This window comes from Rhyacophila brunnea, unplaced genomic scaffold, assembly GCF_057557595.1.
Source record: "Rhyacophila brunnea isolate RB1 unplaced genomic scaffold, BYU_Rbru_1.0 scaffold_16, whole genome shotgun sequence".
In the NCBI taxonomy this organism is placed as follows: Eukaryota; Metazoa; Arthropoda; class Insecta; order Trichoptera; family Rhyacophilidae; genus Rhyacophila; species Rhyacophila brunnea.
The window spans coordinates 14,812,716-14,828,214 of record NW_028232816.1 but is presented as its reverse complement, the minus strand read 5'-3'; the positions used below and the strand labels follow the sequence as shown (position 1 = coordinate 14,828,214).

General features: G+C 32.5%; 1 protein-coding gene across 2 annotated transcripts in view; it reads left to right on the top strand.

Moving 5' to 3' along the window:
* Galphao (G protein alpha o subunit) overlaps nt 1-14,972 on the top strand; it is a 307,748-nt gene extending 292,776 nt beyond the window's left edge. For both annotated transcript variants that reach the window (XM_085943830.1, XM_085943828.1), the window contains exons 5-8: nt 6,932-7,060; nt 9,837-9,966; nt 10,586-10,739; nt 12,571-14,972. In XM_085943830.1, coding sequence (XP_085799956.1) covers nt 6,932-7,060; nt 9,837-9,966; nt 10,586-10,739; nt 12,571-12,758 — 601 coding nt within the window. In that variant the 3' untranslated portion in view covers nt 12,759-14,972. The remainder of the gene's footprint in view (nt 1-6,931; nt 7,061-9,836; nt 9,967-10,585; nt 10,740-12,570) is intronic.
* The last annotated feature ends 527 nt before the right edge of the window (nt 14,973-15,499 follow it).

Sequence of the window (15,499 nt, the reverse complement as noted above, 5' to 3'; positions counted from 1 at the left end):
CATCTGCCAATTGTCTTCGATATTTGTTTTTAAAGTGCATCACACGGAATGATCTTTCACATTATGTATATAGTAGTAGGAAAATCGACAATATTAATAAAGCAATTGTTGCCAATTCTTTGAATTGACTTGATACTTGGTCAACGTATAACTTCGACTAAAATTTTCAAGCGTTAATAATAATAATTAAAATGGTTTTTAAGTACTTGGTCATGACTCATTTCCAATAACGCATATTTAACGTTAGCCCAGTTAAAATTAAATACTGAAAATGATGTTGGTGGCCGCAGCAAAATCCTCTGGTGCCTACATGCGGCCACCACGGCCGCACATGAGAACCACTGTTCTAGAATAAGTACTTAAGTACATTTTATTTTAATTATTGCAACGCCATCAAGATTTGAGGCTGTATAGTATATAGCCTATATATAGTGTATACTATCCTTGATTTTATCAGACCGATTTTCTCTCACCTAGGTACCTATGCTCTCTATGCTTGTATATACATTCTTAAAGTAGGGTCCACTTACCGCATTCGACTTAGTTCCTTTACTCCATGTATTCCATTGAATTGTCAGTTATCACTACATTATTATATCGGACTCATACTAGTTTTTTGACGAATTTCAAGTTATAACACTTAGAAATTTCTGGGGCGATTTACTCGTATGTGTACTTATTATTCCCGGAAATTTTATCTTACTTTTTCTAACAAAGTGCCGCAATTTTATGTGTTTTTTTCTTTTTCTATGGATTTCAAAATACTTTAAAGTTCAGAGTTCAAAAATAAAATTTATTCTCTGACATTTTGATGTAAATATTCCGAATGTGTCTGTCGATTACAAACTATACGACAGGTGGGAAATCGAAGTTTGTATACAGGTTGTACATTGAAAAAAATCTGTTTTCTTAGGCATTGGTACTTATTCCGTCCAAGTAAATAACAACATATTTTGTATTTATGTTCATTGCTGAATATTTTTATGTGTACATACTAGCAATGTTAAATCCAGTCTGTCTGCCGAAACACAAAATTGAAGAATTGAAATGTTTCTAAACTACTCAAAACCTTTCCTCACAATATTTATAACCTTTCAAGTAAATTCAAAATTAAAATACATTTTATTTTCGAACAAGTATCGAAAATATAACGTGTATGTTCACGTTAGCGTATAATTTAATGCGTAATGTGACATCGTCGTAGATGGGGATAATATTTTGGCAGTAGCAGAGGGTGGATGTAGGTTGCTAAGATAACTTTGTCAGTCATACATATTTGTTTTCATTGAATTAAGACTACAATTTGCAGATAGCGTTGATTATTTTTGTAAATTCAATTAAACCCTGGGTAAACCAAGCCATATTTTGTGTAATGTTCTTGTATTGTTTTGTTGTTTAGTATTTCGAAAGGTTTTTGGAGGTCAATTTCATGGTTATGCTATCCATATCGAGTTCTGAGAATACATCGCTCCTTTTCTAGTATAGACCAGTCGCTGATGACATGCCACACAGCTTGAGATGTATAACCGTCACATGGACAACAGTCGTCGTCTTTCAATTTAAATCTTTTTAGATAGGCTCAGTACTCCGTGGGCTGTAAGTAGACATCTGTGTGAGTTCGTATTTTTATGTTCCTGGCAACAGATTATGTTTGGAATAAATTTCTGCGTTATTGATCCTGTGGCGGATGTTGTGTATCTGTTGTTCCATAGCTCTATGTGTCTTCGTTTAGTTTTTGTTTTGAGCAATTAAGACGGAAGTGTGTGTAGGTTGAAGGTCTTTTATCTGTTTGTTCCTATCATTCGAAGCTGTGTTGATAGTGTTCAAACGTCTCTTACTAGTGTGTGTGTGTGTGGATGTTGGGTTTTGGAGAGCTAGAATATGTTGACATAGTTGTAATAATATTGAGAAAGAATGTATTTAAATATTTTTTATTACCTGGCATTATTTATTATAATATCTCTCACTAATCGCGTGTTTGTGCCTTCATCAGTACATACGATTACATTGTGGGAAATATATATTTCGCTTCAAGCATTTGCATTAAAACGTGTGAATATATAAAACGAGCATGCATCTTGTCTAATCTACCCACTAGGGGTTGCGATCTCGAATAGAATTTTCAATTACGGAATTTATGGATTAGCATTTTTTTACCCGGATAATACTTATAATCCATGGAAAATAAATTTTCATTTAGAGGCATTTTTATTATAATTGAATACGAGTAGATAAGACAAAACTTTTTAAGGGTAAATAAATTTCTGACAACGCTAATTTTGGAACATATGTACCTACCAGTGGCGAAGGGTGGCGGTAAGTTGTTAAAATCCGACATAAATAGTGCACACTGAATTTTTCCAGCCATACGTATTTGTTTAGATTGAACTAAGACTATAATGTGTAGATAGTGTTTGTTAGTTTTTAAAATTCAATTAAACCCTGCCTAATCCAAGGTATAGTAGATAGTAGTAAAAAAATATTCGTTTATCTATAAAATATTTAAAATTATAAACCATACATATATTGGTTAAGCAGGGCTTAATGAATTTGAAATAATTACAAGATAAAAATAACTTTTTTATATACAACGTTTTTAAATTTTATGTTGAATCATATAAACTTGACTTGACTAGCTTAAACGATCAAAAAATTTGTACTTGATAGAAATAATACTGAATGTCATTTTGACATGTCATATTGATTTCCATAGTAACGCACGTATATATTAATAGCTTTGTTGCTAGGACCCCAGACACCTAGCAACCAATAATGGTGTCGAAATAACTTTTCATTCAAAACAGAATTAACTGAAAATGAATTCAATTCTACTTAAAGATGACTAAAAGTATTAAAAGTGCATTGGCATCGTGTTCTGATACATTCTAAAAGTTTCAAATGTCTAGCTAGTCGGGAAGTTAGTTAAAAATCGATTGCAAGATTTGTACCGGACAAACAACCACCGGACAAATAAGAATACGACCTAAGAAAAACGTTGTAATAAAAAAATACACGTAATTTTAAAATTCGAACACATTACTGCTTAGCAGAAATCGAACCCAGAGTTCCCGGATGGAAGGCGAGAGCCTGCACCACTGCACAGTTTAAATTTTAGACGGTTAATTTATTGTAACAATTAACCGCATCTGTATATAAATATGATAAACTACAGTCAATAGCCGCCTTGTGTATAGAATAGACCCACAGAATCACAGATAGTAAACATTCGCGATACATATTTCTTATGTATTTTCGTATAGAAGGTTTCCCGTATGTATAACGGGTGCTATCGCTCGTGTTAAAAATGCTTTCCTTTGACCGATAACACATGTAAACGTTTTTTTATAACCCGCATTCTGGAAGGTTTTACGAACGTATAGGTATACCAAATAATAACATTATTAATTTAGAAGTAAGTTTAACCATGCGTAATTAGTAGGTAATAATATTATTTGTTTGCAGTAATATGTTTCCCCGACCGGATGTGAAGTGTTAAGTTAGTCGTGTTTAGCGTCGATCGAGATCGCATCGCAATTTCGCGGGTTCGGTATCGCACGCTCAACTTTTCGTTTCCGTTTCTGCAGCAGTCGTAATGTATCGTACAGTCTTGGCCAACTGTTTTTAAAACAATGTATTATCTGTATCTGAGAGCCAGTGTATCGTATGTCCAAAAAGAACACTTTCAGATAAATTAAATTGAAGATGGAAATTGGTAGGGACTCAAAAAAAAAAAAAATGCATGATTAATTACTGTCCGACAACAAGATCTCGTCGATAACCGGAAGTCGCTGTAGTCGCATATATAAGACTTCTCAGTGACGCACCTGTCATGACGGCAACGCCTGTTTAAATAATGTATCGGCTCTCTTTTTAAGTTTTTTTCTTCGTCACAATAAACAAAAAGTTTATTAATAATATCATTCATAATCGTTTTAGACATATTTTTATTATAAAAAGCATCAAATTACCTAAATTTACAGATCTGTACACCACGGAAGCGTAAAATGAAATGATAAATTTAGGGGCGTTCCTCATTTGAAAACGGAAGTGCGATTAACTAAACAGGAGGGGCTTGTTTGTTAGTTCACAGTTTTAACACGTAAACAAGAAGACAGTAGTTAGGTATGTTATTAAAACATTTTATCAAAAAAAATTGAGGCAAACGAATGAATTTGATATGATAGAAGTGGTCACATTTAAATTATACGTATTACATTTCACCGTAGCACAGTTCGCGATGAGCTTTCTTATCGGAAAGAGATGACCATATGGCGTATACTATATGGTCATCTCTGATTTTGGGAAAATTCATGAATTCAAGAATGAAAACCTAACCTAACAAATAATCCAGTATATCGGCGATTTTCAAAAAATATATGCTACTGGCTTCATGGAAGATTTTATAAAAATAATATAATTCCAATAACTTTTTTGCCTATCAAAAAAAAGTGCAAAAAAACCACACTACATTTTCCCAGAAACTCATTTCAAATTGGCAAAAATAATCTAACAACCTACGATAAGTAATAACTAGGTACCTAATACCAGAGAGTGGAATCACCGATAATCGTCAAACCGATGCCACATCCCTAAGCACACATTAAATTATAATATCTGATACCATTATATCACCATAATGCCAAGAATGCTCATATTGTTTCATTGTGTTGTTTTATTTCTCAAGTACTGACCTACCTTCATTAAATATCTGAATAAATAAACTAAATCTCTATATTATTTTCAGCACATTTAAAGCTGTTGAAGGCATCAAAAAAAGCCAATAAAAACGCCATAAGTTAGATGCCTATCGAAAAATGGTAGATCTGGCAAGAAAAACGCTAAGTTGGCAACGCTGGTAGCTACTGTCTTTAAAATTTATATAATATTATTAAAATCAATTGTAAAAAGAATAATATATGACCCCTGAAAAAATGTTTATTATGCATAAATTTGTGTATTAGGAGCCAACATAGCATTCAGACATTATGACACCTAAAACGATTATTTTTGTTCGTGTTAGATGTTAATAATATAATTATTAAACCTGTGGGTCTATTCTATGCTTATCGACCGCTAAAGTGAAAAATATTATCACACTTAGGGTAGGTTTGTATCAAAATATTAGCACTTATTGTAACAATTACACGAAGCCGGTTTTTATTGTTGCAATAAGTGCTATATTTTAACAGCACCTATCTTGCTGCTGTTAAAATATCGCACTTATTGCAACAATAAAAACGGGCTTCGTGTAATTGTTACAATAAGTGCTAATATTTTGATACAAACCTACCCTAAGTTTGATACTATTTATCAATTTAGTGTTCGATAAATATAGAATAGACCCACAGGACCCCTTTAAAACGTAAATCCAGCCCCGGCCATGCTGTGAAATTAAAACTGTGAATTTCATATAACGGATTCAGCAAAAAAACATTCGTATAAATATACTTCATCATTAATATAGTTTCCGATCGCTTCATTTATGACATGTAAAATTATTTAAATATAATAAATACAACCGGACATGCGTCTGGCAAATCTCTTCATCGATAGACCGACACAAGGCGCACGAATCGACAGTTGCGTCGGTTCTAATGTTGCCTTTTCCGAAAGAAAATAAACAATTGGAAAATGAATCGTGCATGATACAGACGAATTCTTGTGAATATCACAAGGAAATAAACACGATGCGATTTTATTATATCGTCTCTGTTCTGGCAGAACACACTAACTGGAGAATACTAGTTTTGAGTAATTTGACTTTGAAGTTGTTCAAATGTTTGAAATGGTCTATCATGTGAGTTTATTAAGTAATCGTAAAAAGGATGACTTTAAAATAAAGACTGTTTATTTATTAAGAAGGTTTCTAGACGGTAAAGTTTGAAATAAGGAACATTTTGGTATCTAACTCAATATGTCATTTTTTCGAATTAGTGTCTTCTGCAGAAAGTGACGATATATTTCATTTCTTGTATTTTTCATAAAGTTTACCTCACACGGTAAGTTTTTTTTTTTTAATTAAATTTACAATGTGTCAGCGTGATGCAGAGCCATCTGGATTAACTACGTCGCACTTTGCAATAAACATCATCCAGAGTTGCTAATTTAGCTCCACTTGGTTAGAGTCTTTTTAAATGTGTTCGTTCTGGGCCACACTGCCTTTCCCCGTAAATTTACTACGTAGTGCGTTATGTATGGATACATTAGGCAACGCAATCTCAGGTGTAGTTTTCGGCCTCCTAAAGATGGATACTTATCTTAGGGGCTCACGCCTTTTTTCCGTAGATTTACTATCTGCTGTATAGCGTATTATTATGTATGAGTACTGTAGGCAACGAAATCTGAGTTGCCGATATTGGCCTCCTAATTATAGATGCCAGTCTTAGACCTGTCTTGATTTAACTTATTCTGAGATTTTAGCCACATTTGATTATCGATTCAATGTGCAAACATATTATGTCTTATCTTAGTATTTTTAACTTTCCTATTTATTGGTCCCCAAGTAACGTTATTTTTTTCAAAAATATATTTTTTTCAAGATGAATATAATATATCAAATAAAATAATTTTCGTAGACTACCCTACAAGTTTACTTTATATTATTACACAATTCAATACTTTTTCATAATAACTAACCGTATAAAATGCTTAAAGTGGTTCTTGACCCATCAATCTGATTGTCATGTGATCATACATGGGGAGATAAATGAATTTTGTATGGCACCTAAGTGGCTTACCAAAAAACATTTTTTTTACAATTTAGGTACGACAATAATTTTCAGGCATAAATGGATTAAGTTTTTTTGGCTGTCCTAAGGAATCCTTGACACGTGTTCGAGTTAGATGATAATATATCATCTTTAGCTAGACACATATTTATTTTTTGATTCGTAATTATTTTATTAACTTGTTTTTTTCCGTTTGTTTCCAGTTTCCTTGACGATCTCGATCGGCTGGGCGCGAAAGACTATCAGCCCACAGAGCAGGACATCCTCAGGACTCGTGTGAAGACCACCGGCATCGTAGAGGTCCACTTTTCCTTCAAAAACCTCAATTTCAAGTGAGTGATCCAACCAACCCATTCTATTTATTGAACTATTGATGCATTTCATTTATTGTGACACTCGATTATGACAATATTCTTGATTTCGAGAATTCTCATAAGCTCTACACTCGTACTGATGAAATCCTTATCACCCCAATTATTCTTATTTGTATTCAGATGTTATTTTTTTTTCGAGAATGTCCAATCCTAATAGGATCATATGGGTCTCCACAGAGTGGAGGTTTGTATTAACAGATTTTATTTTTACGAGAAATGGATGTCAGCCACTTGCTCAACCTATTAGGTCCAGATGTTATATGAAACCAAAAATGTTAGTGCACCTACAATGGAATTACTTTAACGTAATTTCGAATAAATTGTTTGAAGTACATTTTAATTGAATTTTTGCTACATTCGGGCGATTATCGCGCGAACTTTTTCGAAATGAGAACTTCATGAAAGGGTTGGGAGGGGGCGGCACGCTGAAAAAAACCCAATGTGAAACAGTGAATTAAAGCAGTGTTTCTCAAAAGTACCCAGATATTTTATATTTATAATAATAATGCTGAGATTAGCTGAAGGAATTATTAGGGGCTGAACAACATCATAGGCCTTTGTTGCCTATGTGTAACTAATCTATGTTTACTATTCAGATAGACAGTCAATAGATTTTGAAGAAAAAAAACGATTAGCAGCTTTGGAAAACTGCTGAAAAGGGCTCCGGAATTTGTGATAGTTATTGTTTATACTTCGAGTGCAATATGGTAAACTGTTTATAGGAAATGATGATTATTACATATTAAAATTAATAGTAACAATTTGAACGAAATGTACATTCTAAGATCATCAAAAATAGCACTATCATCGTAATTCGCAATTCAGTGGCACGACCTGAATATTATAGTACGCTTTAGTGTGAAATTCTTTCATCAAACTTATTGTGAACTGATTATTGATTTTTGTCTTATTCATTATAGAATTGTTTTTTGACGTCATCGTCGTTTTTATTAATATTGTCGAGTCACACATTTTAACAATCTGTGTGTTTGGACTGTCAAACGAGGGCGTTAAGTTTTGTATTAAATATCGCGTGCCGTTAATTGTTTTTTAATGCCGCTTATTTGCATATTAAATGGGGATTTTATCATTTTCAGGGCAGTCCGGGGTTTTTTTCATTCGAATTAATTTTCACTCTGCTTTCTTGAATTAGTTTCCATTTCTAATGCTTTTTATACCACGCGGGCAATTATATATTACCGAGTACTTGTGCCATTGGACGATAGAATTGGTCCACATTTAAAGCGATATTTTAAACTGTACATTTATACGATTTTTAAAAACATACGTTCCATATATTATAGTTTTTTGCTATCTTCCATGCCTTAATCCAGAGGTTCCCAACCTAGTGCAAACTGGCGTCTCAAGGGGTGTGACAAACGAATGTTCAGGAACCCGCATCTTAACAAAATTCAGGAATCGCTCTGAATTCACATGCAGGCATGCAGATTGCAGTAAAAATATTATTTTAAAAAAATATTTTTTGAGATATCTGTGGTTCTAAAAAAAATACAAAATCGCACTTATTACTTACTTTTAAAAGGGGTGTGCACATTAATCAAACATTTCCTAGTGGTGCGGGGCATAAAAAATATTGGAAACCCCTGATGGAATGGAAGTATATTATACAATTGAAATAAAGCAAAAATTCGTTAGCCTAATAAAATTCACTCGTTTCTTTTTAAATCAATACCTACGTAGCGGTAGCGAAGGGTGGAGGTAGGCTGTTTAGATCCGCCATAAATAGTGCACATTAAACTTTGTTAGTCCTACGTATTTGTTTTTATTGAACTATGAATACAATTTGCAGATGGTGCTGGTTAGTTTTTAAAAATCAATTTAAATCCTGCCTAAACCATTCCATAATAGTTTTGGTATGCTATGGGCGATCTGACAAAATAGTGCATTCTTTTTCATTCATAATTATTTCTTTTCGTTGAATTAAGAATATTACACAATATGATGTTGGTTGGTTTTTTTTAAAATTAATTAAACCCTGCCCAACCAAACCATAATAAATAAACTATATTATTCTATTCACAAAATATCCGAAATGATGGATTATTTAATGGCATAATTTTTGATATTTTGTAGACAGGTATTTTTGCAGGGTTTAATTGAATTTTAATAACTAACCAACACCATCTGTAAATTGTAGTTTTAGTTCAATGAAAACAAGTGCGTATGGGTGATAAAGTTTATTGTTATTTATGTAAGATCTTAACAGCCTACCTCCACCCTTCGCCACTGTACAATAATTTAAATGAAGCAAAATTCGTTAGGCTAATAAAATTCACTTGTTTTTTTTTTTTTTTTAATAATATGTAGATATTATATTTAAAACTAGTGCAGTTCTTAAGTTTAAAAAAAATCCTTGCAGCATAACTCTATTACTGAATTTTTAGCATGTAATGGTGGCATATCGTATAGGTTAAGTTTTGCAAAGTAGGCTCCAAAACTGACATAAAATACGAACAGTTAATAATAAATGATTTTTTTTTAATAAATGTTGATTAGATTAATTTTTACTGTAGTGTCCCTCAAAACCGGTTATCGCTTGTGTCCTGATTTCTAGATTTCCCAACATCATATTTTGGTCTTGTCTCGATTCAATCTAATCCCATAAAATAACTAGTTTTCCATAAAATACCTTATGCCCTTGTGGCTTAGTAACCTAAATATTGTATTTCGTTTCTTATAATATATTATATTCAATGTGTTTTTCTTCTTCCAGATTGTTTGACGTCGGTGGGCAGCGGTCGGAAAGAAAGAAATGGATCCACTGCTTTGAGGATGTTACAGCGATTATATTTTGCGTAGCCATGTCAGAATACGATCAAGTTCTACATGAGGACGAGACAACGGTAAATATTCAATTCCATTTTTTAATCATAAATATATTTTCAATTTACATAAGTATATTCATGTAAGTTATGATTGTGCTGTAGACCTTTTATATTAAATGCATTTGAAGGGCGCCATCTTGGTTTTATCGGGAAACATCTGTACCACATAAAATTACCAATTTTGTTTATCAATTATAGCACTGACATCTATATTTTCAATTTAGACTCAGCTTTAATTAACCATAAAAATAATAGACAATGTAGGTAATGTGTATTATGACTAATCACTGATGCTTTGAATGCATGATGTATTCAATTTAAGTATCAACTGGCAATTTCTGTTTTGGTATTAAATTTTCATGAAGAAATTTCTGCCATTCCATCTTGTCCAGCTTTATCCGTCTTGCCAAGTAATTCTGTATCCTATGTGTTAATAATATTTGACACGGCATCAAAGGTATGATGCATTTGGTAGCGCGCCTGACTGTCAACCGAAAGATTGGTTAGCTATGAGGGTTTTTCTTTACACATTAGCTGAATTAAATCTATTGACGAAATTGCTTCGCCGTGCGTAAAAATGTTACACTTAAAAAATATATATATATATGATTATAACTTGTGTGTTTTCTGTTTCCAGAATCGAATGCAGGAGAGTTTAAAACTGTTTGATTCAATCTGTAACAACAAATGGTTTACGGATACCTCTATTATCCTCTTCCTAAATAAGAAGGATCTGTTTGAGGATAAAATCCGCAAATCGCCTCTCACCATTTGTTTCCCTGAATATGGAGGTAAGATATTGCATAAATTGTTATATTGCTCATCCTTTAGACCAGTGTCTGTCTAACTTTTTTACCTGGCGGCACACTGGAGAAGGCGAATTCGTTTTGTGGCACACCAAATAATAATACCCCAAAAAATTAAGTTTGCCGACTTAATTAATATGAGTAAATAAAATTTTACTGAAGGCAACTACTGTCCGACAACAAGAAATCAGAGATTACATGAATTTGCTGTAGTCGCATATAGAAGACTTCTCAGAGACGTACCTGTCATTGCGGCAACCCGTGCTAGAGGCGTGTTTAAAATAATGTATCGGCTCTCTTTTTAGATGCGACTCTTTTTCTTCTTCGCAATAAACCAAAAGTTTACCTATAAAAATTCTAACATCACCCCTGATCGTTTTGGACATATTTTTATTATAAAAAGCCTCAAATTACGTAAATTGATAGATCCATACACCACGGGAGCGTAGAATGAAATTTTAAATTTGGGGACATTCCTCATTTGAAAACGAAAGTGCAATTTGCTGCACTGAAGGGGATTGTTAGTTCACAGTTTTAACACGTGGACAAGAAGTTCTTGTCCGACAATATACAATAATACTGTTTTTTTATGTAGAATTACTTGATTCAGAGATTTAATGGATGTTGTAGTCAAATGACTCAAAAATTGGAATCCGAAATGCTGACAACTCTAGCTCAAAACATGTCTATTAAATTTTATTTAACTGTTAATGTCAAGCAAAAGGATGATGACGCACTCATACATTTGATAACCAGGTGTTGGAAAATACTTGGCAAATCCTTTTCTTCCGCAGCACACTTGCCTGCTTATAGTACACAGTTTGGAAAACACTGCTTTAGGCCAATATAAGAAAGGCAATTTACAAGAGAGTCATGTCAACGAATAAATGCTACTCTGGTATATTAATACATTTTACCTTTTCTATGCCTCACAATATCACTATTTAGCAGTATCTGACGGGCTGCATTTTTAAATACACACGTTGAATGTAGAGCGAAGCTCTTACTCAAATTGCTGTAATACCGATAATCTGTGGCTTAGTATTTCATAATTATTCAAACAGATGTCGCTGTGTGTTTAATTTTTTAGATTATGCAAATTAATTGACAGTGGCTAGTAATCTGAGTTTAAACTCGCAAAATTTGTATCTGCAGCCTGTCGATCACGGCCTCATAGAGCGAGAAAAGTCGCTGAAGGCATATAACCGATTAAATTTTGCCTACTATCTCACCTAACTGAAAGTTTGTGGAAAAGGGTAGAGTGGGAGTGTGGAGATCACACATAAATAATGCACTCTAAAGTTTGACAGTCATACTTATTATTGTTTCATTGAATTAATAATACAAATTGCAGATGGTATTCGTTGGTTTTTAAAATTCAATTAAACTTGCCTAAATCAAACCAATATTTCCATTGAGATATCATACATATTTTTACATATTTTATATATAGATTTATATAGATAGAAGAATAGTTTTTGTTTTCATTATATAATGTATCAATGCCTCTGTTTGTCTGTTTGTGGTATAATGTAATACAAATTATAAAATTATTTTTTAATATAACCTGAATTAAAGTTAAATTATTTCAATTTATAATTGTTTGTTAAAATGTGTTTTTAAATTTGTAGAATTTTAGGAAATATGTTTTAAATAATTACCATGGACAAACGGTGCTAAATTGACCGCGATCTACTCTCTTATATAAAAAGGATTTTGATTTGAAGTCCCATTTGGTCTAAACATTTTCTGATTTTGGATAATCGTGTATTATAGTATTAATGTTTAAATATTGTGATTTTGTTTTTGCCATCAGGAGCACAAGAGTACGGAGAGGCGGCAGCGTACATCCAGGCGCAGTTTGAAGCGAAGAACAAGTCGACCACGAAGGAGATCTACTGCCACATGACGTGCGCCACCGACACCAACAACATTCAGTTCGTGTTCGACGCGGTCACCGATGTCATCATCGCCAACAACCTGCGCGGCTGCGGCCTCTACTAACTCCCCCTCCTCCCCCCCGACAACTATTTATACATACATACCTACATATACATTATAAATAATCTGTTAAGGAAACAAAACCAAATTATTCATTCGCAGACACTCTTATCACCCTCTCATGTTTATCAGTTGAGCCTCTCGTTATGTCTACCTCTGAAACGGCCACATTCATACATTTCTTAAGACTCATCAGTCTTCTATCTTGTTTTTTTTATCTTGTACTCAAATACCAGTAATAAATAAAGCACTTAGTGCCTAAATAGTGAAGTCATACATACCTTAAATTATTTTCAATCAAAACTTATAAATGAGCGATTTTTGCAAGCAATCACATAACTCAATGTATGAAGAAATAACAAACAATAGCGTCTAATTTTTTTTTGTGCTGTTTCTTCAACTTGTTTATTTACTCTGAGACTGATTTCGACACCTGAACTCAGATGTAAAGGTGAAACTGATCATGGAGTAAATAAACAAATTGTTGAAAAAATTTAAATAAAATAACTGATAAAATTAAGTGCTTCTGTTATTTATTTTCTTAATAACTACCATGTCTTTTCACCGAGAAATAACAATGAAAGAAAATGCTATCATCACTGTCAACTATTTTTATTTTATGGCAAATTGGACCTTTAAAATTGTATTTGGCAATGGCACATAGAAACGCTTTATTTATTACTGGTAATTACTTACCTACTTTTAATACGTATAATGAATTATTACTGAATTCTATTCAATGCATTGACTTGTCGTCATGGTTACAAAGTAGGTGACGACACATTCAGAATGAGTGCTTGCACGTGCTTAAACATCTACACGGCGGCGCTCACTAGCAAATGTTGTGTCAATGATAATTTGTTCGATAAATCAACAAGAGAACGAAAGGGTATTAACTCATTCGATGCTGACTAGATAATGATTTTTAATTACCACCTTTAAAATGCACGTTAATTACATCGATCGGCCGCCTGGTCATTACGCGCCAGGTGGGTCTTCAGCGTCCAAAGTATTAAGTAACATTTTTCGGAATGAGATTAATTGCATGGCAGTTTTTAACATTCATGTATACCTACTATAAATTATTGCATATTGGGATTGTTGTGTCATAAATTTATCTAAATCAAAATGTGATTTAATTTTAAATTGTGATATAAGACCTTTATCCACGTCAATATTTGATTTGGCACATAACACCTTTACGGCCGTTTTAGGGGTGTACACAATTGATGAGCCTTCTTTTTGTAAATCTTAAAATAATACAAACACAACAATACACGAATAAACCGTTAGAATTAAAGAAAATGTAAATCTATTTGTTTGATTGAGTGCATCGGTTGTACGAGTATTAACATTTTCAGTTGAAAAAAAACCGTTTTGCTGTACTTGCATTTATACTTTTGTGATTTTTAGCCTCTGTCATTATAATTTAAGATACTGTCGTAGTTTTTATAAGTTAAGAAACAGGAGTTCCACCGTAGTGGTACATTTTATGTGTAGGTATCTTATTTATGTTTTTGATGAATCATGAACACAAAATACACGTGTTTCGAATGATCGAGGAGCTGAAAATTAAAGGGGTACAGTAAAAAAAACATAAATAAATGCTTTGTATGAAAAAAATATAAGCATATTGCTCGAGGAATATTAATTTATTTGGATCCCTAAAATCCGCAGCTTCTCAATTGTTTCTGGCATTTAATCTGGAAGATTTTAATATTTGTGCAACCAGACTTTTGACCAATCTATAGATATCGCCAATATTGTTGAGAAAGTAAATTTAAACTTCGTATTAAAAATACTATTAGTGAAATTTTAATATTCCATCGGAATCGGTTGTTTCATATTAAATTAAATTTATCATTGATTTATGTCAAATACATATTTTGTAATACAAGCATCATTCAAGCGGTTAGTATAAATTTAATTAACGTATCAAATTGTCATTTTGAATTTGAAAGTTTTTAATTCATTTTATCTCCTAAGGAAAATTTTCTCACTTAAGTTAAAATTAATTCTATAGAATGTCATCAGAATAAAGATATATTGTTAATAAATGGCATACATATAATATGGTACATAATGAAATAAGTTTCTTGACAATTATTGGTGGTAGCTTTGTGAAACTATCGGATCAACCTAATGATAAAAAAAAACATTTTATTGAATCAAAATCACCCAGAAAACTGATGCAAAAATGTAAAAAAAACTGTCTTTATAATTAAAAAAAATATATTAGTTATTTTAAATATAAAGTATTGTAATGAATGATAAATAATAATAAAAGTTAAAAATAACGTATCGATAAAGTTTAAATGATGGATAACCGGAATGTTAGATTATTTATCTCTGCTCTCAGTTGGAAGAATGTGTGTTGGAAGTTTTATTCTGGTTACATATATTATGATTATATTACATTTTATACGCTGCAACATAAAACAAGCGTTCACCTATTTATACGCTGGGAAATATTTCAACTAACAACGTCATTGTCTATGAAAAACGTGAGGCGAATAATCCTGAAACAGCGTGCTGTCGTAGACGTTATATCTTCGTAAGATAAGTAAGTGTATAAGATCTACGATCCGGAAAGCTGTCTACGGTATAATTAATACATTCTCCTACTTTTTCCACACCGCTGCGATATCTTATTTAGTTTTTCCAAAGCAAACTATCACATTCTATATTCTATAACGCAACAGATTTTATCGTACAAAGCTTTCGTTTCAATATTAATAATTAAT